At 40.3% G+C, this 27025-nt stretch overlaps 1 protein-coding gene across 1 annotated transcript in view; it reads right to left on the minus strand.

Moving 5' to 3' along the window:
* Positions 1-27025, minus strand: part of RNF17 (ring finger protein 17) — a gene marked incomplete at its 5' end in the record, with an annotated part of 104206 nt that overhangs the window by 7703 nt on the left and 69478 nt on the right. Inside the window, 8 exons of the mRNA XM_080926543.1 lie at positions 1047-1215; positions 3007-3123; positions 5827-5883; positions 7966-8091; positions 10546-10626; positions 12231-12350; positions 15742-15905; positions 23927-24213. Coding sequence (XP_080782669.1) covers positions 1047-1215; positions 3007-3123; positions 5827-5883; positions 7966-8091; positions 10546-10626; positions 12231-12350; positions 15742-15905; positions 23927-24213 — 1121 coding nt within the window. The remainder of the gene's footprint in view (positions 1-1046; positions 1216-3006; positions 3124-5826; positions 5884-7965; positions 8092-10545; positions 10627-12230; positions 12351-15741; positions 15906-23926; positions 24214-27025) is intronic.

Below are 27025 nucleotides of genomic sequence, written 5' to 3' on the forward strand. Positions count from 1 at the left end.
CACTTAGTATGACACCTGGAGTTCTTTTCCATGCTAATGAGGTATCTAGAGAGCCCTGAACCTTCAGGCAATGAACTTCCTTCCCTTCCCACTAAAGGTATTTAATCCCTGGTTCACCCTGAATAAAGTGTATGCATTTATATCCACCATCAAATAAACAGGTATGAACAAGCAAGGGTCATTCCAGAAAGCTGCCTGGGGAAGGCTTTCTTCCCTCCAACCCCTTCAAAATACTCTTGGCCCTCCCTCTCAATCAGATCCGATTCCCCTCATCTGGGTCTCACTTCCCCTTCTCCTTCCTGCCTGAGGGTGAACTTAGACTTTATACTCCTGTTCCTGACTTCCCCCATGCTAACCCCCTCTCCTGATACTCTGGTGATGCCTGAGTACCCAGAAAAGAGACCAGGAACCACTGAGGACCTGTGATTTGGACTTTGTCCTGCCTCCTGACAGTGTGCCAGTGGTGTCCAGGCACCCTTGGTACAGGGGCAAAATGTTGTAAGATAGTTCTATGCCCCACACAGAAAAATGTGTAGCTACTCTTGGCATTCAGGGACTGTCAACAACAATTGGGTACACTTTCTTCAGAAGAGAATCACGGGTATTCAATAAAGATGTGAAAAACAGACTATAAAGAAAACTAAAAAATTTAACCTATCCTGATAAACCATCACAGCTTGAGCCTCTACCTCAAAAGTTGTCATTTTATGTGATCTGTAGTTAAAGTTATTGCCACCGGTCTGAAAGTCAACGGTCACAATTTGAGCCAGTGGTAAAGCCTCAGACTTAAAAAACAATCATACCCCCAATTCCCAACTCACCAGAGTCCTGAAGAGTGGAACTGTCCCCACAGGAGTGGGAAGTTACTTAACTCACTTGGGTCACCTTTCTAATCTAGAAAATATGTGTCTTTAGAATTCGGAGATCATACATGTGATGCCGAGGAGAGGAAATTCCAGTTAACATTACAAATAATGCATTGACCTTCTTGTTCTTGATGGAAGGCAAGTCTCAGCAAGATCCCAGGCACTTAGAACACAGCATACCTGAGCTAAAGTCTGTCAGGTGAGGAAAGGTCTCCACGTTCTTGTTAAATCTCTGCAGCGCTTCCTCCAGGTTCTCTGACTCTGACTCCCAGCTGTCTCTACTGTCACCAGTGTCACCATGGTGGTTAAACTGAGTACTGCTTTCTACAGACTCAAGGCAAATATACACCTACAAGGAGTAGCAGGGGAGAAGGGAAACCAATCTTGCAGATTCTGCCATTTTTGGAATACACTTCCAGCCAGGACCCAGTGACCCTTCTTCCTGTTACTTGTCCCTTTAGAGTGCCCTGTGTCCTGCCACACTCATCTTGTACCAGAGATCACACTAAAGTAACTGTGTGGCTGTGAAGACTGGTTGTAGAGATGGGAACCAGGAAGGCTTTCTTGTAGCAGTCGTGTAATAGGGTCCTAGAGCCAGCACTGAGCCTTCTGGACATGTCGTCTGAATATTTACTTGTTCTAAGACAGGGTATCATGCAGTCAACCCTGGCCTCAACTGCTGATTCTTTCCATCTCCCTCCTGAGTTCTAACTACAGGTACATTTCACCATGTGTCAATGGGACTCTTCCAAAGTGGGCTCTGAAGTCACCATATCTTAACATCATGTGCTTTTGAGCTTGACTTAATCAAGCAACAGTTTTGTTTTTGACCCTAATGTACACTTTTAAATCAAAAATTATTTTACACATATTTACATGTATTATGGGGGAGGCACATAGGTATTGTGGAAATCAGTTTTCTCCTTCTACCATGTGGATTCTTGGGACTGAACTCAGATTATCAGGCTTGGTGGCAAGTGCTTTTATGCACTGAGCCATTTTGTTAAGTGTTGTTTTAGGCTACTAAGTTTGGAGTAATTTGTAATATAGCAATAAATAATACAAAAATTATGCAACTAACAGTAGTCATACAAAGTATGAAGTTAGGCATTCCTTCCCTTGCCTGGTTCACTTGTAAAGGCAAGGGCTGCCAGTGCTACCTGATGATTGTCCCTCACCTTCTTGTTGCCAGGGACATTAGCTAAATTTTCTTTAGTGCATTTATTCAATCAATAGTTACTAACTAGTTACTATCTATCAGGTATTCCCTAGGTTCTAAGAATATAATAAAAAAGAGACTAACCCCCCATTTTCATGGACTTACCCTCTAGAGAGGAAGACAGCCAAATACCATGAATATGGAATCATCTTAAGAAGCTCAAAAAATCATGGAGTAGGGAAAAGAGCTTTTGAGTTCAGGGAGAGACGTGGAAGTGAGATACTTAATGTTTCGCAGGGGAAAGATCAACTTAAAAAATATAAAGAATCTGGCAATTAGGATATGCTCACTTGGGCTACACATTTGGGGCTGGAGAAAAGGCTCAGTGGTTAAGGACACCGAGGACTGCTCTTCCAGAGGACCCAGGTTTGAGTCAACACCCACGTGCTGGTTTACAACAATCTGTAACTCCAATTACAGATGGTCTGCAGCAAACTCTTCTGACCTCTGAAGCAAACCACTCACATATAAAAATAATTTAAAATAAACATTTTAGAATAAATCTCAGGTTGGAGAAATGCTCAGTGGCTTAGAGTAGTTGTTGCTTTTGCAGAGGGTCTGAGTTTTATTCTTAGTACCCACAAAACAGTGACTCAGAGCCATCTAACTCCAATTCCGGAAGACCCGATGGACCTCTTCTGATTTCCATGAGCATCAGGAATGCATGTGGTGCACATACGTACATGCAGGCAAAAACCATGAATACGTTTATATTTATAAAAATCTAAACCCTCCATATAAACATGCAGATAACTAAAGAAAGACAACTCTGGGAAATCAGCAGGTACTTAAGAAACACCAGAGTCCTGAAGTACCAACAAATATCTGACACTAACAGAATAGGGCTAAGTGGAGGCCACCTATTCCCACTGTTGACAGGAAGTTGGGGAAGAGACATGTGTTTGAGACTGAGACACGTACTTCATCAGGAGAAACAATGTGCTTCACTTGCACAGCGTACAGCTCCTCTGGTGGAGGCAGAAGTGAAGACAGATATGGTGGCAAAATGGGAGCCTCCATTTCAGGCAAAAGCAAGTCCTAAAACACCACAAAAATAAAATTTAGAATGGCAATCATGAAAATTAACATGAACCAAGCTCTTCTGTGTACCAAACACCAAAAACAAACACAAAAACAAAACCCAGAGAAGAAAACTCATTAGCAGCAAGTGGAATAACTCATGGTCTGTGTTGCGGCAGTGGGAACATGGAATATAGTTGACAAGTGCTCACTTATACAGAGCGACAGTCTCTCCCTCCCTCTCTGTCTCCCTCTCTGTCTCTGTCTCTCTCTGTCTCTGTCTCTGTCTCTCTCTCTCTCTCTCTCTCACACACACACACACACCTTTTTTTGAGAAACTGGCTTGTCTCTGCCTCCCAAGAGCTCAAAATCAAAGCTTATATACTCATGTGGGGGCAGGGCGGTTGTCCCACTGCGTTCATTTACTGTTGTAACAGGCAGTTGCTGCATAAGAAAACTGAAAGAACACATGAAGTGCTCTCAACAGATAAGTTAGAGTAAGAAGGTTCTTTCTTAAGTTCTATAAAGTATAAGGGAAAAACAAACGCATACACTTTTCAAGAGGATCATGGACCTCAGCAGTTAAAGCAGAGGAGTATACATGGTGCAGGAGCAGCATCTTAACATAAACAAGTCACCATATTCAGATTTGTAGGTTACTTTGTTACTATTTAGTATTTCCAAGTGGGGACAAAATATCTAAACACAGGAAAGTTTTGTAAAAAGTGACACTCATTTTGTAATTTTATTTTGTACAAAGTAAGAAGCACTTCAAGTTTTATAAACATAGAAATGAAACTGTACCAAGAAAGCTCAACTCCTCCTAGGGACAGTTCAAAGATAGTTTGCCTGGCATTTGTGAGGCACTAGGACAACCTAAAAACAACTTAAAAACCAATGACAGAAAAACTCTTCCAGAATAAAAACTGATGCCAAGGACAAAAAAAGACAAACTGGATTTCATTAAATTTAAAACCTCTGAAAGAAATGAGGGTAGAGGTTGGGTTGAGGAGAGAGGTCTGGAGCAATGGCTCAGTGGTTAAAGAACACTTACTGCTCTTGTAGAGGACCTGAGTTTAGTCCCCAGCACCCATATTAGGTGGTTCACAACTGTCTGTAACCGCTACAGCTTTAAAGGATGTGATGTCCTCTTCTGCTCTCCGAAGACATCTACACTCTTGTGTACAAGCCCACATACAGATAGGTACTCACACACATAATTAAAATAACAAAATCAATATAGTGTAATCAAATGCAAGCTATAGATTTGGGCACTCAGCATTCAGAAGGTTGAGGCAGGAGGACTATAAATTTAAGGTCAGTTTAGTTACATAGTCTAGGCTAGCCTGGGCTACTTTGCAAGGACTTGTTTTACGAAATACACCAAAAAATAAAAAAAGTAAAATGTCAACCCTCACAATAGAAGAAAAATACCTGCAAACTGTGCATGTGAAAAGAACTTATATATAACATATACGAGGAATTCCTACAACTAGAATAAAAAAAAAATAATTGAACTAAAATAGTGGATTTGAATTTCTCTAAAATATTTAAAAATATTAACTCCATGGGAAAAGTTCAACATTACTAATCATCATAAAAATATATAACACACACAGTGATAAGCTACTTGACATATACCCTAGGATGAGGAAGCTTACACATACAAGCGTACACATAGTGCTTATGGAAGGTAGTGCCCACAATCCCCAAATGGTGGACATAAGCCACTGTCCAGCAACAGACAAGTGAATGAACACAGGACACAAGGAAACTTTTGCTTGATATCAAACAGAATCAAGTCCTGCTAAACATTACATGCATAAGCACTGGTAACAGATGGAGAGGGCTGGTGAGATGCTAAGCCCATACAGGTACTTGCCCACAAACCTGATGACCTGAATTTAATCCGCAGGACCAGATGGGGAATGATGCAATTGGCTCACTCAAGATGTCATTTGACCTCCACATATGGGATATAGTATGTGCATACCTCCCTCCAAATAATAAATGTCATAAAAATAGCCATTGTTTTTAAAAAGAAAGAAAAAGGTAGGGAAAAGGAGGATAAAGGATCGTGCATTGTTTGGCTTTAGTGTGTAGGAAGACCCACAGACTGAGTGGTTACCAAACGCCAAGGAAGAGGAAAACGGAAATGACTGGGGCTCCTTTCGTTTTAGATGGTTCTTGAGTTAGTGGTGTTAGCTGAACAACTCAGTAAGTAGTAAATCCAATGAATTACATACTTGAGGAAAATGAATTTATACTATGTAATTAGTAGCTCAATAAAGTGAATATGAGAAAGAAAATAATCCTAGATTTTCTTCTTTTAAAGTATTTTTTAATGAAAAACCTATGGCTGGGCATGGTAGCACACACCTTTAATAGCAGCACTTGGAAGGCAGAGATAGGTAGATCTTTGTGAGTTTGAGGCTTGTCTGGTCTATTTAGCTTTGTAGTGAGACCCTGCCTCAAATGTTTTCTTAATTTACCTTTTAGTTTTTATGTGTGGTGGAGCAAGTGCCAGAGGGTGGTTATGTGAAGCAATCAGAAGACAACTCGTGGGAGCCAGGCCTCTCCTTCTGTCATCTGGGCTCTGGGCACTGAACTCAGGTGTTGGCCTGGGCAGCAATAGCCCTTGCCAGCTAAGCCATCTTGTGGCTGTGAATCAGATCCTCTCTACCAATGAAAGGCTTTAAAAATATCTGCGTGGTAACTTACCTCAAATCTTATTTTCCAGTTTTCATCTTCATACTTTTTATTCTGACTTCTTGGCTTCTAAAATAATATAGTATTATTCATCACCAAAAAGCTACTTTTATCTACTAACAAAATACTGCTTTAAGGAACTTTTGTACTTTACAAAAATTAGACTGCATAATGTTGGCATTCACTAGCTTTTCAGATAAATACAGGAATATCTACTATTTACATATTCTATTTATATTCCAATTTCAAGAATCTCTTAATTTTTTTCTCAACATTTCAGTGGCGATTTACTATTTATTTCTAACAAAAGCACAACCCAGAGAGAGACTAACACTCTTTACAAACACTGTGCAGTCACCAGCAGTCTTCACACACCTCTGCTGTAAGGAAACAGTTGCAGTGAGGGTTACAGGCACAAAGTGACATCACAGCTTCTCTTTGACAAGCGTGGTTTTCCTACTTATCATGATGGAAAGACAGAACTAGATCTTGTGGGCTGCTCTCCGACCTCTGCACATGAACTTCAGCCTCCGTATGTACACATATGAACCCAAAATAAATAAAATGCAATTTAAAGTTAAAGAAGAAAGGAAAAAACAAGCCTAAGAAGTGAACTGGGACTCTTGATAAGCACTGTGATATGTTACTGTGTACAGTCCTCTGAAAGGTTCTCAGCAGCTTTAACTATGAAATACCAAAACCACTGAAGGCAAAATCACCAAGTCTGGGAAGATGGCTCAGTTGGTAAAGTGCTGGCCCTCCAAGTTTAGGACTAAAGTTTAATCCTGTGAATTCATGTAAAAAAGCCAGGCATGATATGTGTACCTATAATCCAACACTGGCAAGGTGGAGATAGGCTGATCAGCCAGCCTAGCCTATGGTGTTGAGTTCCAGGCTAGCAGACAGAGGACACCAGTCCCCTGGTTCCTACATCACATGTACACAGTCCCTTCTCACCCCATGCTACTGGAATAAGCTTTTCTGAAGGTAAGTTAATGTGGGGATCTAAATGCCCCATGAGAATGCAAATAATTAAGTTACAAAGACTTCAAGTCCCTTATATTTGACACTAGAAAAAATGAGATTTCTTTTAGTTGTTTAGATCTGGGGTTATTTATGCCAATATTGGTTGAGCATTCCTAAAATGAAAAATTTGAAACTCTTTAAGATCTGAATGTTAGCTGACTCTAGCAGCACAGACCTGTTATAGCTCTTGCTAATCAAAAGGATTCCAGGATGCAAAGTCAGTCTACAGAGTGAGTTGAAGGCTAGCATGGTCAGATCCTGTCTCAAAAGTAGAAGTGCTCAGGTTGGGCTCAGTGGGAAGACACCTGCCTAGCATGTAGAAGACCAGACCGTAGCTTCTATCTTCAGGGCTTAGAAAACAGTAAGAGGCTAGAGATATGGCTCAACTGTTAAAAGCACTTGCTTAGTTAGAAGACCTGTGTTCAAGCCCTAACATCTGTAACTCCAGTCCCAGGGGATCTAACACCCTCTTTCTGATGCCACTGGCCTTGACTCACCAGGCAGTCTGGACGGCCCGTCCTGCTCCACCATGCTCGGCTGAAATGTGAGTGCTAGTGCTCAGTTATCTTTTGGCATTTGAAACATCTTCAACTTTAGATTATAGTATTTTGGGTTTGGGGTTTAGAGACATTATCTTGTATGGCTTCTAGTTCAAGTCAAAAGCCATTTTGAGTGGAGACAGAGCCATTTACTGGCATAAAACTTTATACAGATTTTATATAGTATACCTCATGTTCAAACTCAACACTAGTAACAATCTTTATATCCTATTAGTGCAGAAGGCAGAGAAACAGTAAGAGTTTTAATGTAAATAAAATGTTTTTAAGAACACATAAAGCATGATAATTCTTTTTCAAAAAATGAATTGAGAAATTCTTGCCTTAGATTCTCCCCTACCCCCTTAATAGGTCAGGGCAGGTAGGAGGTCATATTCCAGAACTGCAGAATGTGGTGACACCTGCCTGCAATACCAGAAGCTGGAGAGATTTAAAGAGCAACAAGGATTAGGAGTTTAAGGCCAGCCTGAGCTACAGGAGACATATTAAAAGACTTGAGGTGTAAGAGTGTGACATACTGATTAGAATCAGTGAAAGTGTATATTATATGAGAAAACAGTTCACTTACTTCGTTAAGTATCTCCTCGGTATGTTCAAAAATACAGTATTTATGATGAGCCATAAAATGAGAAAGTGACATCCCATCAAAATAGAGATGGACAGACAATTTCCCCCATGGACTGTCAGGCAATTCCTATTAAATTCAATAATGAAGACGGTTAGTGCAAACACTGTATAGTCAGCAAATGTGAGACTGGGCTTCTGACAACAGCACAGTCACACAGGTTGAGTAGTGACTCACTTCAAAGATCTCATCCTGATTCTTTGGCAGATTATGAAGCAGTAACTCTACTCTTTGACTTATGTAAACTGTACTTGTGTATCTGTATCAGATTTCCTAGCTACTTACTAGAAACTACAGACGAGTCATCTTTAGATGATACTGATTTATACTAAGAACAGGTACTAAGAACAGGTTAAGAGATGATGAAATGAATTTTAACTAAAATTCTCCAAAATGGCAGGAGCCAAAAGAAATCACCATTCTCAAGTGAGAGATTGTGATGCTGACCTTACATGAATGGTAAAGTCCTCTCACAATCTTGGCACACTGGCATGTCCACAGCTGGCCATGCCGACCATATCTTTGGTAATCTCTTCCCCATTCCCATTATTAGTTCCATCCTTCTCCAAATTCCCATCCACACAGAGAAAGGGAAAATGGTTTTGATCAGATACATCTGCTTCTGTTTCCTGCTAACCAGTCATATGAGGGAGGCAGAAGAAAATACTAGAACATATTTTGTGTCAGATCCTGTGTGCCTGTGTGGCAGTGCAGGCTAGGGCCTCACAACCACATCTCTGCCACTCCTTCCAAACACTGCCATTTCTATGTGGGCCCTTGGTACCTTCTCCCAGGAACATCATGCCCTGTCTTGCCACACCTTCCATATCTTGACTGAACAGCCACCTGTTCACTGTGTTAGCACAGAACCCCCCTTTTAGCTGCATCTCTTAAAACCAGAGTTCTGGGCTGCCAATGCCTCATTTACATAGTACAATGCTTACTACACTGTAGAGGTCGCTGAGGCCACTATGCCTTTATCTTTTGTCTGGTTTCCACCACAAATGTGGAGGCTCCACAAGTTTTTTGGCTGTTTTGTTCAGGCCTCAGTAGCATTTTTAGTGCATTTAACGCTGGAGGACCATATTTAGGCAAAGCATGGAGTCAAGTGGGCTAAGGAGCACTGAGCATTCACAGTCTGCAAAACAAGTGGTAGGTTTATTGAAAGCAAAGCTGTAAAGAAAGCTACCCTGACCATGTACAATATTTTAATTTCTATCTTATATTAGTATTCTCAGAGTAGTTGGGTAAGAACACTTACTGCTAATCTCTCAGCTTCCTTATTTAGGTGGATACTGTGGCTCTTGAATACAGAAATAGTTTCCTAACCATCATCTTCTCTCCTGACTCTAGGCCTCACCCATTTGTGGACTGACATTCTACTCACCATTCCCCCCTGTAGGTTTATGATTGAACAGTAAAGAGGTAGGCGGGAAAAGAGGCTGAAGGAGCAGAAGAGAGGGAGGCGGTAGTTGGAGATTGACGGAGGAGGAGATGGAAGCAGATGTATGTGTTTCTCTCTGTGCATCTCTAGCTTGATGAGGTTGTTAGGATTATTTCTAAGGGTTTCTATGGGTCTATTTATCTTTTCTGGATGAGCAGTTTGTACGCTGGTTGTAAGCTTATTGTGTAGAGGGTTTGTGGATTGAGAATTTAACATATAAACCTGTTTGATAAGTTAATGGATGTGAGTCATGTTTTTACTGGGCTATGGAGAATGTGAACTAAGTTCTCTGCTGGAGCTGCTGGGGCGAGCTGGATGGCTGTGAGTCATGTTGGTACTGGGCGGTGGAGGAACGGAACACACTGAGGCAGCCTTATCCACTCGGGATAGAAGCAACAGGGGAGGTGGAGTGACCCTGCCCGAGTCCCTAGAGCCAGTGTAGAATGCCAAGACAAAAATCCTGGTAGTGCCAGATGGCCCTGAGGAAGCCAGCAAAGCATGAGATGAAAGGTTAAGTCACTTTTTAATATTTACCACAACACTCCCCTTTCTAGAAACCTCTATCCTTCTACCAGACTATTTCCTAAGCTGTCCCAGGATGCCTCTGCTTCCTTCTCAGGACTGTCACCTTCAATTCTTCCCCTGTTAAGTCTGCTGTGTGTGTCTTCCCACCACTCTCCTGGCTTGTGCCATTTTTTTAGTATGGATGTCTTGCTTCAGTAACTAGGGGAGGACTGTGAGGCTAGGGATTGCGACACACTCTGCTAGGACTGTCTGTACCATACACAGTGCTGCATGACAGTTGACTCCACATCAATAATGCCATATCGCCTGCATTTACTTAAGGAAACTATTAGTGACAAATCTTTCAATTATCTGCTTTAATGCTTATGAAACATCTCAGCAACTTGCTCACAATTAGGCTTGCTCAAATCCAGCACAGGTACTAAAATAGCAACATTCTTATATGTTAACTTATATTTACATATGAATGACACATATAACATGGCTTATCATAAAAATAGTCTTCAAATTATTTCACGGCAGTTTCACCCAACTCTATTTTAAAGTCCACTTACCATAATGTGAATGTCCACCTCTCTCTTAGAAAGCAGCTCCTGAAGCAGCTCTATGGAATCTGGCTGCCAGACATCCCCAACCTGTGTATAATAACACACATATACTTTCATAATGTGTGACCAAGAAAGAATAAATTAAGACACAAAGAAATAGCCATAAACAGGGAATGCCTGGTAGTAGAACTAAATATACATGAATGTCATGGGCAGTCAACAAAAATTATCTTTAAAATGTCCTATTTGGGGTTGGAGAGATTGTTTAGCACCTGTGAGTTCTTCCTCCTCATTCAGAGGACTGGAATTGGGTTCCTAGCAAACATGTTGGGCAGCTTACATCTACCTGTAACTCTAGCTCCAGGACATGTGACTCCTCTTCTTTCTGAACTATGTGGGTACCCATACTTATGTACATACCCACAGGCAAACATGTATGTATTAGAAAAATACAAGACACCCTTTTAAAAACTGTTTGTCTGAGCTTCTCTATATTATACTCAACGTCTTATGCTTTCAAAGCATAAACTAAGGTGGGGGTGCAGCTTAGTTGTTAGAGCGCTTGCCTAGCACGCACAGGATCCCGGACTTGACCATCAGAATCACACTGATTAGGTATGGTGGCACATACCTATGACCCGATCACCTGGGAAATGGAAGCAGGAGATTAAGAACTCAAGATCATTCTCCACTACAGGGGGAGTTCAAGACCAGCCGGGTTGCAAAAAATCTTATCTCAAAAATTACAAGACCACTTCCCCAAAAGAACCCTCTAAGACAACCTTCAAAACTGAAAGACAACATGTTAAAAGTAAAACTTTAAAATTTCTTAACATGACAGAGTCTCTAGGTGAGACAACCACCATGTAATGAGTCCTTTGCAAGTAGCTCATGGGCCCCCAGGGGTCCTTCGAATGAATATCCTCCAATGATATCTTGAATCACTATCACAAAGGACTCATTTCCAAACCACCCAGCTGAGCCATTTCTGACCCTGGAGCCCCAAAAACTACAACAGGAAAAGGAAAGGAGCTTACTGTTTGAGCTTTGTTATTGCCAACAGTGGAGAATTAGGATTTTTGGCTTTATCAACATAGCGTGAGTATATACTGTGAGCTGCTTACTCACAGGTTTTATATACTCCAGTATAATTCTGTAGTCCTCCTCATTAAAAGCCTGGATCTGTCTTTTACTTGTGGTTATTTTTAAATTTTGTTTTGGGGGTTAAGGGTATGGGCTGGAGAAAAAACTCAGTAAGAACACTGGGTTGGCTCTTAGCACCCACACGGTATCTAACTCCACCTCTGGTCTCTATGAGCACCACATGCACACACTTACACACATGCAAGCAAAACACTCAGCTCAGACACATTAAAGACAGAAACAAAACAAACCCTGAGCCAGGTGTGGTGGCACATGTCTTTAGTCCCAGTATTTGGGAGGTAGAGGCAGGAGACTCTCTGAGGTCAGCCTGGTCTACATAGTAATAATGACACCCAAGGCTATACAGTGAGATCCTGTCTTTAGAAACAAACAGAATAAACCCACCACTGCACCACCAAAAACTTAAAAGAAGAATTTGTATTACATTTGGAAGGGATTAATTTGTATTACATTAAATACTCTAATTTCTAAAATATTACTACTATAAGACAATATTCAAAATCACCCACAAACTACTATATGCTCACCGGTAAAGTCTGATAGAGCTGACAGGGAATACAAAACTGGGGCGTATCAGGATATAGCAAAATAGGATAAAGATGACACTGTGGAATCTTCTCAGTGAACCCATGATCTAAATACTGTACCTAAAACAGACCAAGCAAAGTTTTGGTTAAGATTTATTACTAAGATCTGGATGACAAAGTGGATTTCCTAGTTTTAACAAGGTTTTTATGTGGTGGTGGTGGTGGTGGGGCTCATCAGGGAAGAGCACTGGCTGCTCTTCCAGAGGGTCAATCAATCCTCAGCACCCATAAGACGGCTCACAATCTGTAACTCCAGTTACAAGGGATCTGACTTTATCTTCTGGCTCCTGGGGCCACTGCACACACGTGGTGCAGAGACTACATGCAGGCAAAACAGCCATACAACACCCTCTCTTTCTTTCTCCCTTCGAGACTGAAGACCTAAGTCTGGTCCCTGGGATGATATAAATGTGAAAGGGAAGAAATGACTCCACAAAACCGTTCTGACTCCAAAATGTGTGGCAGGAAGCACCCCTCCCCACATACGATAAACAACATTTTAAAGTTTAACTGGGTCTTAAGGTGGCTCTAACTCCAGCAGAAGGACAGCCAGAAGTTTAGGAACAGCCTGAGTTACATAATGTGTTCCATACCAGCCATGGCTAACCAGAAGATCCTGTCAAACAAACAAATGAGCGCACAGAGCAGAAAGCAAGGGCTGTGTCTATAATCTTAGCTCTCAGGTGGCTGAGGCTGGAGGGTTTGGACCTCAAGGCCTATCTATGCTACACAGTCTGAAAAGGACAAAATAAGCTGAAAGTTTGTACCCAATGGCAGGACATCTTAGCACTCAGGAACAGAGGGAGGTAGAACTCTAGGAGTTAGAGGCCAGCCTGGTCTACACATTTATTTCCAGACCAGCAAGACCTGCATACTGAGACCATGCCTTATAAAAGGGGAAAGAGATGATCCCACACCCATATCCTGTAAAAATAACTAAATTAAGATTTGATTTTTTAATAAAAAGGAAAATAAATATTCTCTCTTCTCATAGAGAATGAAACTTCATTGTTAAAAGAACTGTTCATACAGGTAGCTTATAAGTCAAATATTTTTATTATTACTTTTAAAACTTGGGTATTAAGAGGCTGGTAAGATGACTTGGCAGATGAAAGTGCTTGCTGAGTTAACCTGACAATCTGACTCCAATCCCTGCAACCATGTAAAGATGGAAGAAAAGACCTGACTCCACAAAGCTTCCTTCTGACTTCTATATGCATGTAGTGGTGTGTACAAGACCCCACAAACACACACAAATGATACACTATAACAGGACTAGAGAGGACAGTTCAGCAACCACATCAAGAGGCTCACAGCTGCCACCTGTAATTCCAGCTCCTATGCAAACATGTGCACGTACCTGCACATACCTACACACAAACACATGTAAATAATTAAAATACAAGTTTAAAACCACAACCAAAACACTTGAGTATTAAATTCCTCAGCTACCTTTCTTCTGAAATGTTTTACTTTTGATAATTCAATTGTTACATTATCTTAAAAGAAGGAGTAGTAATAAGGTTTCTTGCTTGTTTGTTTTCAAGATAGGATCTCTCTGTGTAGTTTAAGAAAATAATGTCTGTCCAAATGTATTTTAGTGTGGTAATGTGTTTATGATGCAGAGGAAACTTGTAGCAAAACTGATGTTATGAAGTAAACCATGGAGGAAATGTTAGGTTACACAAAGTTGAATTTTATCTAAAGGTGTGCTGCCCCCAGAATGACTGGAAGATACTGTACTAGTTAGGCTTGTTAGAAATTCTAGGAAAGAGAATTCTGTATTATACTTGAAGTTTAGGCTTCATTTCTACTAATGTTTGTTTACCAACATTGACCTCCAATTACGTTCCATGAAAGCGACAACCCTGATTTGCAACTGGCCACTAGACCCACCCCAATATCAAAGAACATGCCTTTGCAGGCCAGCTCAAAAGATCAGCACAGGGTCACAATCAACACCAAGTTCCCTGTGCTCTATTAGGAAAAGCATAATTATCAATGTGAGCAGAGGCTTTTGGTCCAGGGAGGGCATGTTTTCCCAATGTAGGGGAATGCAGAGGCAATGGGGTGGAGAGGGTGATTAGGAGGGAGTGCACCTTTGTGAAGGCAACTGGAGAGGGGGGGTGGGAGCAGGGCGGGGGAAAGGATAATATTTCAAATGTAAATACAGAGTATCTAATAAAAAATGAGAAAAAAATTTTAAAAGAAGGAAAAGCATAATTCTGCCAGGTAGGGAAGATGACCCTGGATAACAGCGATTTGAAAAGAACAACACTGGTGTGTATACTTAGAAGTAATCCGGACACTATCCTTTACCAGACTTGTAGTCTCCTGTCCCTGTTTAAATTGTTCCAAGAGTAACTTGGAGCTGGGACCTGACCGGGACTTAAGAATACTAGCGTATGTGGAGTGCATAATCCAGGTGCATATAAACTGCTAAAACTTTCTGTTCAGGGCTGGCTCCTTTTTGTGCATTAGCCAGAACCAACTATGCACTACTATTCAAGAATTATTCCCTCATTAATCACTAAGTTCTTGGAGTGATGTCTCACTGGAAAAGCATAGTAATTCTATAAAATCTATACATGTAAAAGGCTGAAAATTTAACTATGTAATAATTATTATGTACTATCATCAAAAATGTCAATTTCTAAGTAAAAATTAAAAATGTTTTAAATATTTTATCACTGAGTAAGTTGATATATTTATGTTTTATATTTTCATTTTTCATACATAAAGCTATTTTTAAAAAACATTTATCTATCTATCTATTTATTTATTTAATGTGAGTACACTGACGGTGTCTTCAGACTCACCAGAAGAGGACATCAGATCCCATTACAGATGGTTGTGAGCCACCATGTGGTTGCTGGGAATTGAACTCAGGACCTCTGGAAGAGCAGTCAGTGCTCTAACCACTGAGCCATCTCTCCAGCCCACATGAAGCTATTTTTATAGAGTTTGAAAGAAACATAGGTACTATTTCACTGTTCTACAATGTAAACTAACTCACAACTTGGAAATATAAGTCTTAAACAAATTTGTGAAAAGGCTAATACATAACTTGTTTTACTTAATAACATGTGTGCACACAGGGCTACCAGTTACTACTAAGGGGAATGTCCATTAGGCATGAGAGGTCACATCCCACCTCCAGTGATTTCTTCATTATTTACTTTTCAGTCTATTTGAAAACAAAGGCTAGGTATAGTGGTGCAGGTCTATAATCCTGGCACTTGGGATGCTCAGGTGGGAGAATAGCATATAGTGTGGATGGCCTACATAGTAAAACCATGTCTCAAAACCAAAACCCAAACAGAGCAAGAGTAGCAAGAGCAAAGAAAGGAAATAAAAATAATATTGCAATGTATTTATCTTCCTAAGTTTACCAAAGGATGATTTGATCTCATTTTTGACCATGCACTCCTCTATCTCTAGTCAGACTTACCCGGATGGTGCCTCCCACAACCTCCATGACTTTGCCACGGTACCACAGAGTATCAGATCCTCTCACTGCACAAGGTTCTCCCTTTTTCCAGAAATATGGCTCCAAAAGACCAAGGCATTTTAAATTACTTTGAATTTCATCCATCATTTTTATGAGCTCAAACTCTGTAGAGTTTATTGAAAATATAATACATTTAGGAAAATATGTTATTATTATGTTTTACCAATAATCTAATAGCTTCATAACTTAGGCAATACAAAGAATTAAGTTCAAGTGTCCAACAGAATTTTTATAAACATTTAATTCAGGTAGCACTTATTCCATGTTCTAAACTCTTACTAACAGTCAGGCAGCGGCAGCAGCACACACCTTTAATCTCAGTACTGGGGAGGCAGATGCACAAGTGGGTCTCTGTGAGTTTGAGACCAGCCTGGTCCACAGAGCAAGTACTAGGACAACATGGGGACACAGATAAACCTTGTCTCAAGAAAGAAAGCAATTTTTGTCTTTACTAACAGCATTTGAATACTTTATCATTGTTATTTTGAATTTACAATTACCATAAAGCACTCTTTTCAATTAAACACATACCAGATAGTCTAACGTTAAAGGACTAAGGGTTTGAGGTGTCACTTTGACAGCACTGACAACTACAGCACAAGTCATGCATTAAGTCTGTTTAACCGAAGATATGTTAAAATTCTAACTTTTCTTGATGTGTATACATGTATGAAGGTGCATGTGGAGGCCAGGAGACAACCACAAATGTTTTTCCTCATCATTGGTCTACCTTTTTAAAAGTTAATTATTTTATACATCTGAGTACACTGCAGCTGTCTTCAGACACACCAGAAGAGGGCATCAGATCCCATTACAGATGGTCGTGAGCCACCACATGTTTGCTGGGAATTGAACTTAGGACCTCTGGAAGAACAAACAGGGCTCTTAACCACTGAGCCATCTCTCCAGCCAGGTTTAACTTTTTCTTACGGAGACTGGGTCTCGTTCTATTGAGGAACTAGCTATAGATTAGACTGGCTGACCAGCAAACCCATAGATCCACTTGTCACTGTCTCCTTGTGTCACCATGCCCACTTTCTAAAATAAATCTATTTTCTAATTATGTGTACGTGCTTGTGTGCGCATGTGCACCCCTGCACTTGTGGAGCATGACACTGATATCCAGATTCCTTCCACTGCTTCTTCAACTCATTTTCGGAGACAGGGTCTCTTACTGAACCCGGACTTCTTTGTTTTAGCTAACCAGACAGGGCTAGCTAGTGAATCCCTAGAATCCACCTATCTGCTCCCAGCTATGGGGGTTACAGACAAGGGCTTCTACACCCTGGTTTTATGTGAGTCTAGAGATCTGAGCTCAGGACCTCATCCTTGTTCAGTAAGCTCTTTACCCACTGAGCCTTCTTCTCAACTTCACACTTGGCTTTTCAACTGGGTTTTGGAGGTGGAACTGAGGCTCATACACTGTCTGGCAAGCACTTTCCTCACTGAACTATCTCTTCAGCCCTATCTCTATTTTTTTCTTTTACTACAAATTGCCCCATTATTTCCACAGAATCTATATGCTCCCATAACTGATTCCAATAAAGACAAGCTCTGGAGTTGGTGATTACCTCGGTCTTGCTTCTTCAGTTTCACTGTCTTAGATAGATGTATAAGCCTGAGTTTGTTCTCTGTAAATTGGGTATGACAGCATCTACCCACATTATCTGTACTCAAGAGAACCGGATGGAATACCATTTCATGACAGCCAAACAGTTTTATTAATGATTAAACATGTCAAATAAAGCTTCTAGATTGTTTTTATTCTGTCTGAAGTATTCACAGGTTTTGTTTCTCAAAGTAAAAAAATCTGCATCCAGGTGCTCAACAGATGGGAGGAAATGCCAGTATATTCATAGTGACTAAACCCTTATTTATCATCAGGGGTCTCCCCTAGGGAGCTGCTGAGCCTAAGACTGTGAGGGGGAGAGTTACATAAGTGAATTAGAGATCACTTCAGAAAGCACACATTGCATGTGTGTGCCAATCCAGGTAGCCTTAAAAAGGTTCCACATCTTCTCAAAAGTCCCTTAGCTTTCAGGTGTTTACGGTGATTTCTTCTTATTTTTAGTAAATTTAAACTTTCATTTTTTTTTCATAGAGAACATCCAAATGCACTGATTTATGACTGTTTTTTGTTCTGTGATTATTAAAAAGAATGCAACTGCTTCCACACTGGAACGTGTCATTCAGGGAGACTTGAATTCATGCTCCTGAACCATGGTCACTCATAGACTGCTCAGAATAACTGATTTTTTTCATACCCACTGGAGCAAATGCTGTGTTTTGTATTGACAGATGGGACATGGAACAAGTAACTTATGTGCATACTACATAGTATATATTAAAGAGGGAAAAGGCTATATTAAGATTAAAGGGAATATACAGAGAGAGGTTAGACTATTTTTTTTTTTTAATTTGAGGGTTTTATGCTTTTATTTTTTCCACCTCCCTCTCGGCTCCAACTCTTCCTGTGTCCCTAGTCTGTGCTCCCAAGTCATGACCTTGTTCATAGAGTTGTGTGTGTATACATGGCTATCCATCTTGGGGTAGGGTCTTGTGAGAATTTCCTCCATCCATGTCTGTGTTTCTGCTGGTGTGGTCTCTGCAGAGAGTAGAACAGGGATGTTTGGTAAAGTCAGCCTTACCCAGCAGTGGGGAAAGTGAAGCACACTAAACAAAAGGGCTGAGCCATAACTATTAAACCTCTACAAAAGTGAAGTCAAACGTCCTCTTTGCAGCTTTCTAAAACTCAGTTATGGGGTTAAGACTTATGTGACATATAAAACTTTAAGGCCAGGCTGGTAGTACATTCCTATAATCCTACCAGTGAGAAGCAGTCCCAGGAGACTTAAAAAAAAAAAAAAAAAAAGAAAGAAAGAAAGAAAGAAAAAGAAAGAGGCCCCTGCTTACCCTAATAAAATAGAAAAACAGGCAATAAATAAATAAACCAACAACAAAGGAGAACTGTACATGTCTTCAATAAAATCATACAGTAGAACATGTTTCTGATCTCAGAGAAGAGAGGAGTTTTCAGGGTGCTGGGGATCCAAACTCAGAGCTTTTGCAGGTTAAACAAACACTCTTAACAGCAAACTCAATTTCCAGTCCTACATTGGCTCTTTAGAACTGGTACCGCAGCCGAAATACGCACCCATGGTTTTATGGGTAAGAATGTATTTTACACTCTGGAAAAACGAGACACCATAACATCTGGCTCTGGCTAATGCCCAAAGGAGAGTTGTCCATGAATAAAATATTTTGTTAACTTATGTATACCTTGGACTTATCATTTCACAGATGCTATCATAAGTCTCAGGTTTGGGTCCCAGGTTACACTTTGAACAATTTCAACAGAAACAGGAGACTGTAAATCTTGCCACTTAGGCAGGTGGAGGATTTACCTTGCAAAGATACTATTGCAAAACTGTTTTTAAACACACCAGTGCCACCCTCTTTCAAATAGCCATTATCTTGCCCACCTGGAAAATTATGCTTTTCTTAAGAAGGAAACCAGGGACTTTATGGCAGGCCAAGAGTTAAAGATGGTTGTCACCCTGCACTACTCCCTTGTCTATTTAGAAACATCTTCTCTGATAGATGGGTCTCAGCTGGTTGTAAGTCAGGGCTGTCACCTTTGGTAAAAGAATCAAGACTAATTGCTAGTCAGCCTTGGTGAATGAACATTTACATCCTGCAGTCCTAAATTCTGCCTGTCTCTAACAGGTTTGGTTAGCACACTACTTAACTTTGGGGTATTCTGGAGGTGGCATTCCCTTGGCTAATTTCTATGTTGTATGACTTAATGTCTTCTATGCAAGTTTATTAGTAAATCCTTTATAATATCAACTCTATCATTCAAGTTTCTTCTGCAGTGGTATTTGAAGTTGGCCTAAAGCTCCAGTTACAGAGTGAGTGCTCTTTGCTATCCCAAGTACTCTAAGCTGTGGAACATGAATTCCATGTCTTCAGCTGTGTGCTGAATGGCTGGTTATATAACAGCAGAAGTCACATTTTGTTTGGTAGAACACTCACTTTGCTTTCAGTGTTGCCTAATTCGGCATGTACCTTGAGACTTTGGCTTAATTTTTTTGTCTTGGTCAGTTTGAGTACAAGCTGATATAAAATATCCCCATTGTCAGAGGTTTGAATACTCACTGGGGCAGCCTTTGCTGTCTCGCTTAAATCTGAATTAACAATTTGAGAGATCTAGCTGGGTACTTGGGAGGCAGAGAAAGGTGGATCTCTGTGAGTTCGAGGCCAGACTGGTCTACAGAGGGAGTTCTAGGACAGCCAGGGCTACACAGAGAATCCCTGTCTTGACAAACAAAAGGAATAACCATGAGCACATGAATAATAAGCTTATGGAATTTTTGGTTCTAAGAGTGTTTAGCTGACTAATCCCTGTAGAGGTTTTAGGTGACACAAGCCTTTAATATTAGCACTTAAAAGAAAAAAATTGTTAGATCTCTATGAATCTGGGGCCACCCTTGGCTACAGAACAGGCCAGCAAAGGTTACATAATGAAATCCTGTACTCACACACATACTTTAAGAGTGCTTCTGAATTCATGTAAAGTGTTGTCATTTTGTGTTTTAATGTGGATCTCTCAAAACTGACCTAAAGAAGGCTGAAAATGTAATGGTTGTAGCAATAGGTTTATCTACATTGGGGGCCTTTAGACTCTATAGAGAAAATTGCTCCCTGTGGCTCTCCAGGTAATTCTAGGTAACTCGGATCTTAACTGGAGTCTTGAGGTGTCTGGTCACATGAGACGAAGCAATCTCACAGGAATTACACATATATATAAAAAAAAAGAATGAGATTAAGAATTTAGTCTCCTCCTAAGGTTGCTAAACATGTTCAACTTTTTTTTATTTAAAAGAATCACTGCATGCTAAAATTGTGGTTGATATGCAGGTAAGGGCAGGCACAAGATAAGGTAAGGCCTGTGATTATTGGACAGTGAAAAAGTAAGGTGGGGACAGAGCTTTGGAAAGGCAAGAGAGACAGGAGAGGAGAGGAAGAAGCCAAGATGGAGAAGGAAGATGATCCACCTCCGTGTGGCTTTAAATAGCCACAGGTAGCTATGATTATCTTATGAGGTATGGATTATTACAGGACAATTTGTCTTATCTAGAGGGACAGTTTATATCAATATCAATTGACTGAGTTGACATTTTGTGGAATGGGAATTTAGTAATATAAATTTGATTGATGAATTACAAGCCTCTAGTTTTGATTTTATCAGGTTGCTGGGAATGTAAGCAGAGTCTGCAGCAGGGAGCTGCAGTTGCTACTGGGACCAGAGAGTAGCCGGCAGCAGACTGGGACGGAAATTGGGAACTTAGCAGTCAGATGGAGATGTTTTTGCTGATTGAGATTAAGATGCCATGTGGCCCTACGGTGCTGGTGATTTTGAGGGCTGGTGTTTCCTTTTCTAATATTCACTGCTACATAAAAGTATTCTTGGTATGCCTAATTTAAGATGTGTGAATATTTTAAAGATGACTTTTGGACTTTTTGGAATAGTTGCCTGATTTTTATCCCTTCCTTTTAAAATAAACTTGGTGATTCAAGGTTTTAATCTCAACCAGGCTTAACTGAAACGTAGATATTACAACTGTTAACTCTAGGATCCAATTCTTTGAAACGTTAATTTTGGAATTCAAGACTGAGGGGAAGACCAAACCAAACAAAACTGATTTACAAAAAAAGCTTTTGAAAAGATGGCTTGGTGTTTAAGAGTGTCCACTGCCCTTCCAGCAGTCTAGAGCCTGGGTTACAACTATCTATATTAACACCTAACCTCCTCTGGCTTTCACAGCCACCCCACCTCAATTAACATAAAATTAATTAATTAATTAAACAAATAGGTTTATGGGTCTGGGGAAATGACTCAGCGGTTAAGATCATGTAATGTTCTTGTATAGGACCTGAGCCTGTTTGAGGTGGCAAACACCTGTAACTCCAAAGATCTAATGTCATATGTCTCCACGGGCATCCAACTCCATATGTATAAACTTCCCCCAACACATATGTATAATTAAAAATAAGTAAATAAAGAGGTTTAGAATAAAAGCAGATGATCTTAATTTCTTTTATTCTGATATAAATATATTTCACATTTGATTATATGTTCAATACTGCCATACTGTAAAAATTTAGGTATTCCTAATTTCTTAAAAATCTATTAAAATGGGGGTTTGAAGTTTGGCTCGGTGGTTAAGAGTGCTCACTGCTCTTCCAAAGGATCCAGCACTTACACTGGTGACTCAAACTTCAGGGGCTCCCAACATACTTTCTTCCTCTGGTACCAGCATATACATGGCAGACACATAACATAAATACAAATAAGATATTTAAAAAGAAAAAAGTAATTTTTTTCTTAAGATGGATGCTTGCAAGAAAGATGACTAAATGGGTAAAAGTGCTTGCTATGTAAACCTGACAACTGAGTTTGATCGCTAGGTCTTACAGTAGAAAGAAAACCCACCCCTCAAAACTGTCCTTTGCCTTTCATACACACACACACACACACACACACACACACACACACACACACACTGTGGCACACATATGCCCTCACACACACATTTACAATTAGGAAAAAACCTATTAAAGTCTTATATCTTTGAGTTTACTATGTTTCATAAAACATTTAAATGACTACAATACTATGATTTCTGATTGTCAAGCAAAAATGTTAGAAAATAAGCATTTAAAATCAGTTTATTGAAAACTTAAGTTTTTTTTTCTTAATATAAGGCAACATTTGTTAAATTCTATGATAGAAGTTGTTGCATAATTTTGTATTGGCTACATGGATTTTTATAAGGGTGTCTCTCTAAAGAGAGAGTTTAAGTGGCTGGAGAGATGGCTCAGTAGTTAAGAATGTTTGCTGAGCCATCATGAGGATCAGAGTTCATGGAACAAGCCAGAGGTCCTGCAAACACCTGTAACTTCAGCTTCAGGGGATCTGACATATGTCTGTACATTCATGCATAAACACACATGCACTCTCCCCACCCCTCCCTCTCTCCTTCTCCCCGTCTCCTCCCCTTTCCTCTTCCCCTCCCTCCCTTTCCCCCTCTCACTCCCCCTCCCTTCCCCCTCTCCTCCCCCATCTCCCTCTTCCCCCAACCCCCCCACCTCGTTGTCCACTGTGACAGACTGTAGGGTGAAAGCTTTCCCTTAATATGCTCTCTGAAGTTCATCTTTAAGTTCAGTCTCAAAATGGCAGTGTCCACTGTCCTACCATGAGGGCCCTGACCCAATCTAGGCAGATTCTTACTGGGTAACAAGATTCTTATCAAGTAAACAGAGCATTCTGCAGAAGCCTTGTCAGTCCTTTTCCTGTCTGTCCGGAAAGGTGCCGCTTCCCTTCTCTACCTGCCAATCAGCTGATGAGGTCAAAGTGCATCTGGTCCTGGAGCAGTCTGCCTCAGCACAGCAATCCCCACCCGCTGACTATCACATAAAGGTGCTTGTCTTTAACTACTCAGCCATCTTTCTAGCTTGTTCTTTTGTTCCTTTTTTTAAGATTTATTTTTATTTTTAATTATATGTATGTAAACATATCTATGTAGATCTATGTGCATTGAGTACAGATGCCCAAGAAGGTCAAAAAACAATGTTGGATATTATGAAGCTGTAGTTACAGGTTTTGAGCCACCCATGTTGGGTACTGGGGTCTGAACTTGGGGTTTCTGAAAGAGAAGTAGGTACTCTTAACTACTTAGCTATCTCTTCAGGCTCTGATTTCTCCACAATGTAGACAAGCATTGAACCCACGGAAAAGCCTCTGGCTGCAGAGCTCTGGTAATAGTATGCTGAAATAATTTATCATTTAAAATAACTAAAAAAGACCCTTAAACAGCTTATCTAGTATTATTTTTTTCCCTGTGTTTATTTTTTTTATTTTTTTTCTCTTTCAATTATCTAGGGTTATTAAAAGCATTCCGCATGTTCTGGGTAAAATCATCTAGTCCCCCTCACAAGTCTCTGAAAGTAAGGTTCAGACAGGTTAAATCATGTCAAGGTTTCCAGGTGTGTCTATCATAGAAAACTTAAGCTGCTAGGCCCAGAATCAATGAAGGAATCTTAATAACAGAATAGATCTTACCTGATAATTTAGGAACTACAAATATAGTTCCATCGTCACCAATGCAGCTCACTACTGCCTCAAATGAACTTGTGTTAGGAATAGCTGGTGGTTTATAGCATCCGGTGGTTCTGTTTTCTGAATTTTTTCCCTTAGAATCAGGTACTTTGTGTTCATTGACTTTATCAGCAATTTTCTTGTTATTATCAAAGTTAATTTTAAAGCGCTTAGTAACTACTGAATCTCCTTGCTCCAGGGGTATTTCCAGAGACTTCTCAGGTGAATGGCTGTTACTTGATTTACTAACTCTGTAACACCCAAAAAAGAACATATCTAAATGGGAGCAAAGATAAAAATTGTGTAGAAAATATGAAAAAATTGTTCAAATATGTATTAACATTTAACTAAAACATTTGCTCTAGTCCAGGATGTACCTGAGTCTGCCATGCTACACAGTCACAGGAAGAAAGGAAAAGAGGAAAATGGCTTGGTGGATCAACACAGCAGCATACAACTTTTAGATCATTCTCTGGAGTGCAGACCATGCCACTCCTGGCAGCTCTGGTATCTACCTCTCTAGAAAAAACTAGAAACTAAAACCAACCTGCTTCATTATTTCTGATGATGAGCTGAATAGTTTTATATCACCTTGACACAAGCTAGGGTCATCTGAGAAGGAACCTCGATTAAGAAAATGCCTCTATAATATTCAGTTGTAGGGTGTTTTCTTAATTCGTTATTGATGTGGGTGGGTCTAGACCATTGTGGGTGGTGCTATCTCTGGTCAGGAGGTCCTGGGTTCTATAAGAAAGCAGGATAAGCAAGCCATGGAATGCAAGCCAATCAGCAGCACCCTCATGGCCTCTGCATCAGCTCCTGCCCCCAGGTCCCTGTCCTGACTTCCATCATGACAGACTATGATGTGAAACAAGGCAAATAGACTCTTTTCTCTCCAGCTTGCTTTTTGGTCATAGTATTTCATCACAGCAACAGAAAGCCTAAGGAAAGGTGGTAGCAGAACTGTGGAACATTGCTTGTAACAGACCTGATCATGTTGTTTTGGGAAGGAATGTGAAAGGACTCTGTAACTTTGTAATTTTTTGCAAGAAAAGCCATTGAGTGTTCAATACTTGGTGAGCCTTTCTATAAGAGCTTGGAAGATAAGAATGTTGAGGGTGATGTAGAAGACTGAGGCCTGATTTGTGAAGTTATGGAAGGACGTTTAATGGCTCTCTTGGGGCAATTTGTTAGTTCAGATTTCTGTGGTTCTGATTAACAAGATACCAGAACTACCAGTGAGACCTTTGCTTTGCTGGGATACTTGATAACTGGTCTGCTGGAGCTGAGAAATTATCAGTGATTAAAATGAGACCAGCAACCTTAAGGTGAAATCTTCTGGGAAGTTTTCCCTGAGAGCAAAATGAAGCTGTGTTCCAGATGTGGTCAAGGTTATACCTTATACCAGCAGCTAAACTTGGTAGTGTAAGAGTCACCTAGGTGGTACTGGTTTTTGAAGGCATGAAGGGGTCATGGAGAGCAGCTGAGTCTTGGTACTATGAGAGGCCATGGAAGGCCATTGGTGAAGGTGCAGCCTCAGGAGCAGCTGAAGGCTCAAGATGAAAGGAGTTATACAAAGAAGTTGAGGCTTGACACGAAGAAGGCCGCTCAGGAGAGGCTATTGGTGAAAGTGTAGCCCTACTACAGCAAAAGACCCCAGAAGTTCCGGAGATGCCAGTACCATGGGAAGACCACCATAAAAAACGCAGTGATGGAGCAAAGGCAGCTGGAGTCTAGAGGACAAGCTGTGTGTGCTGCAGAGGGTGGAGCCAGAGAAGTGACCCTTTGAAGGAATCAGAAGATTGTGAATAAATCCCTGACACAGCATAGTTTGAATTTGGTTTTGCTTTTATATGACTGTGACTAAACCCTGGTTCTTCCCTCTTGGAGTAAGAAAGTATTTAATTTTTATTTTTACAGGAGCCTACAGTTGAGAGACCAAACTTTCAAGAAAGATTTTGGATTTTTAAAGAGGCTGAATATTTTAAAGGAACTGAGCTTTCATTGTGTTTGAATTTGTTTAAGATTTGTACAGTTATTTATGTTTTTAATGTGAGATCTTAGGCATGTATCTAAGGAAAAGGAAAGGAAAGGCTGGTGTCAAGCTGATTTAGGTCAATAGTGCTAGATAGTTTTAGCTTGATATAAGAGAAAGAAATCTTAAGTAGGAAAATGCCTTCATAAAATCCAGCTGTAGGGCATTTTCTTAGTTAAATCATGTGAGCATGTCCAATGCATTGTGGGTAGTGCTATCCCAAGGCTGGTGGTCATGGGTTCTATAAGAAAGCAGGCTGAGGTAGCCCTGAGGAACAAGCCAGTAAGCAGCACCACTCCATGGTCTCTGCATCAGCTCCTGTCTCCAGGTTCCCGTCTTGTTTGAATTATTTTCTTGACTTCCTTTGGTGATGAACTGTGATGTGGGAGTGTAAGCTGAATAAACCCTTTCCTTCCCAACTTGCTTTTGTCATGTGTTTCAATTGAAGCAATAGAAACTCTAATTAAGACATGCCCACTCCTGAAACTGACTCCCTACCTACTTGGGGAAAAGTTTTAAAAGATGTGTTCTCTTTGAATGCTCTATGTGTGCTAGCGTTTGTGTACTTTTTCCCCTCCCCCATGTCATCTAGGGCTGCTATTTCTTCTTTTGTTGTAACTTTAATGTACAGCTATATCCTTTAGGCAATCTGCACCCACAACCCCATTTTATCCATATCTATATATGTATCCAACTGTATCTATATCTATCTGTATCTATACTGAGTTGTTCCTGAGTCTATTTTATCCGTATATGTATCTGTTGCTAACTCCTCTGCAGGTAAAATCCAAGTTGTGAACAAAATATTCAGGGCCTCAGATAGCTTCTTTAAAACCCACTGCTCTGCTCAAGAGGGTGTGGTCATCTTTAAGTCTTCAGCAGACCTGCCCTAGAGCTGTAATCACTGCTTCTCCCAGGGGAAAGCCCATAGGCTTTTACTTAAAACAGGCTTAGCCTTTCCAAAATAAGCAACTCCAGGATCAACATATAAAATGTTTCTGCATTTCTTGGTAGCGAGAGAATTTATG

This window comes from Micromys minutus (genome assembly GCF_963924665.1).
Source record: "Micromys minutus genome assembly, chromosome: 12".
Classification (NCBI taxonomy): Eukaryota; Metazoa; Chordata; class Mammalia; order Rodentia; family Muridae; genus Micromys; species Micromys minutus.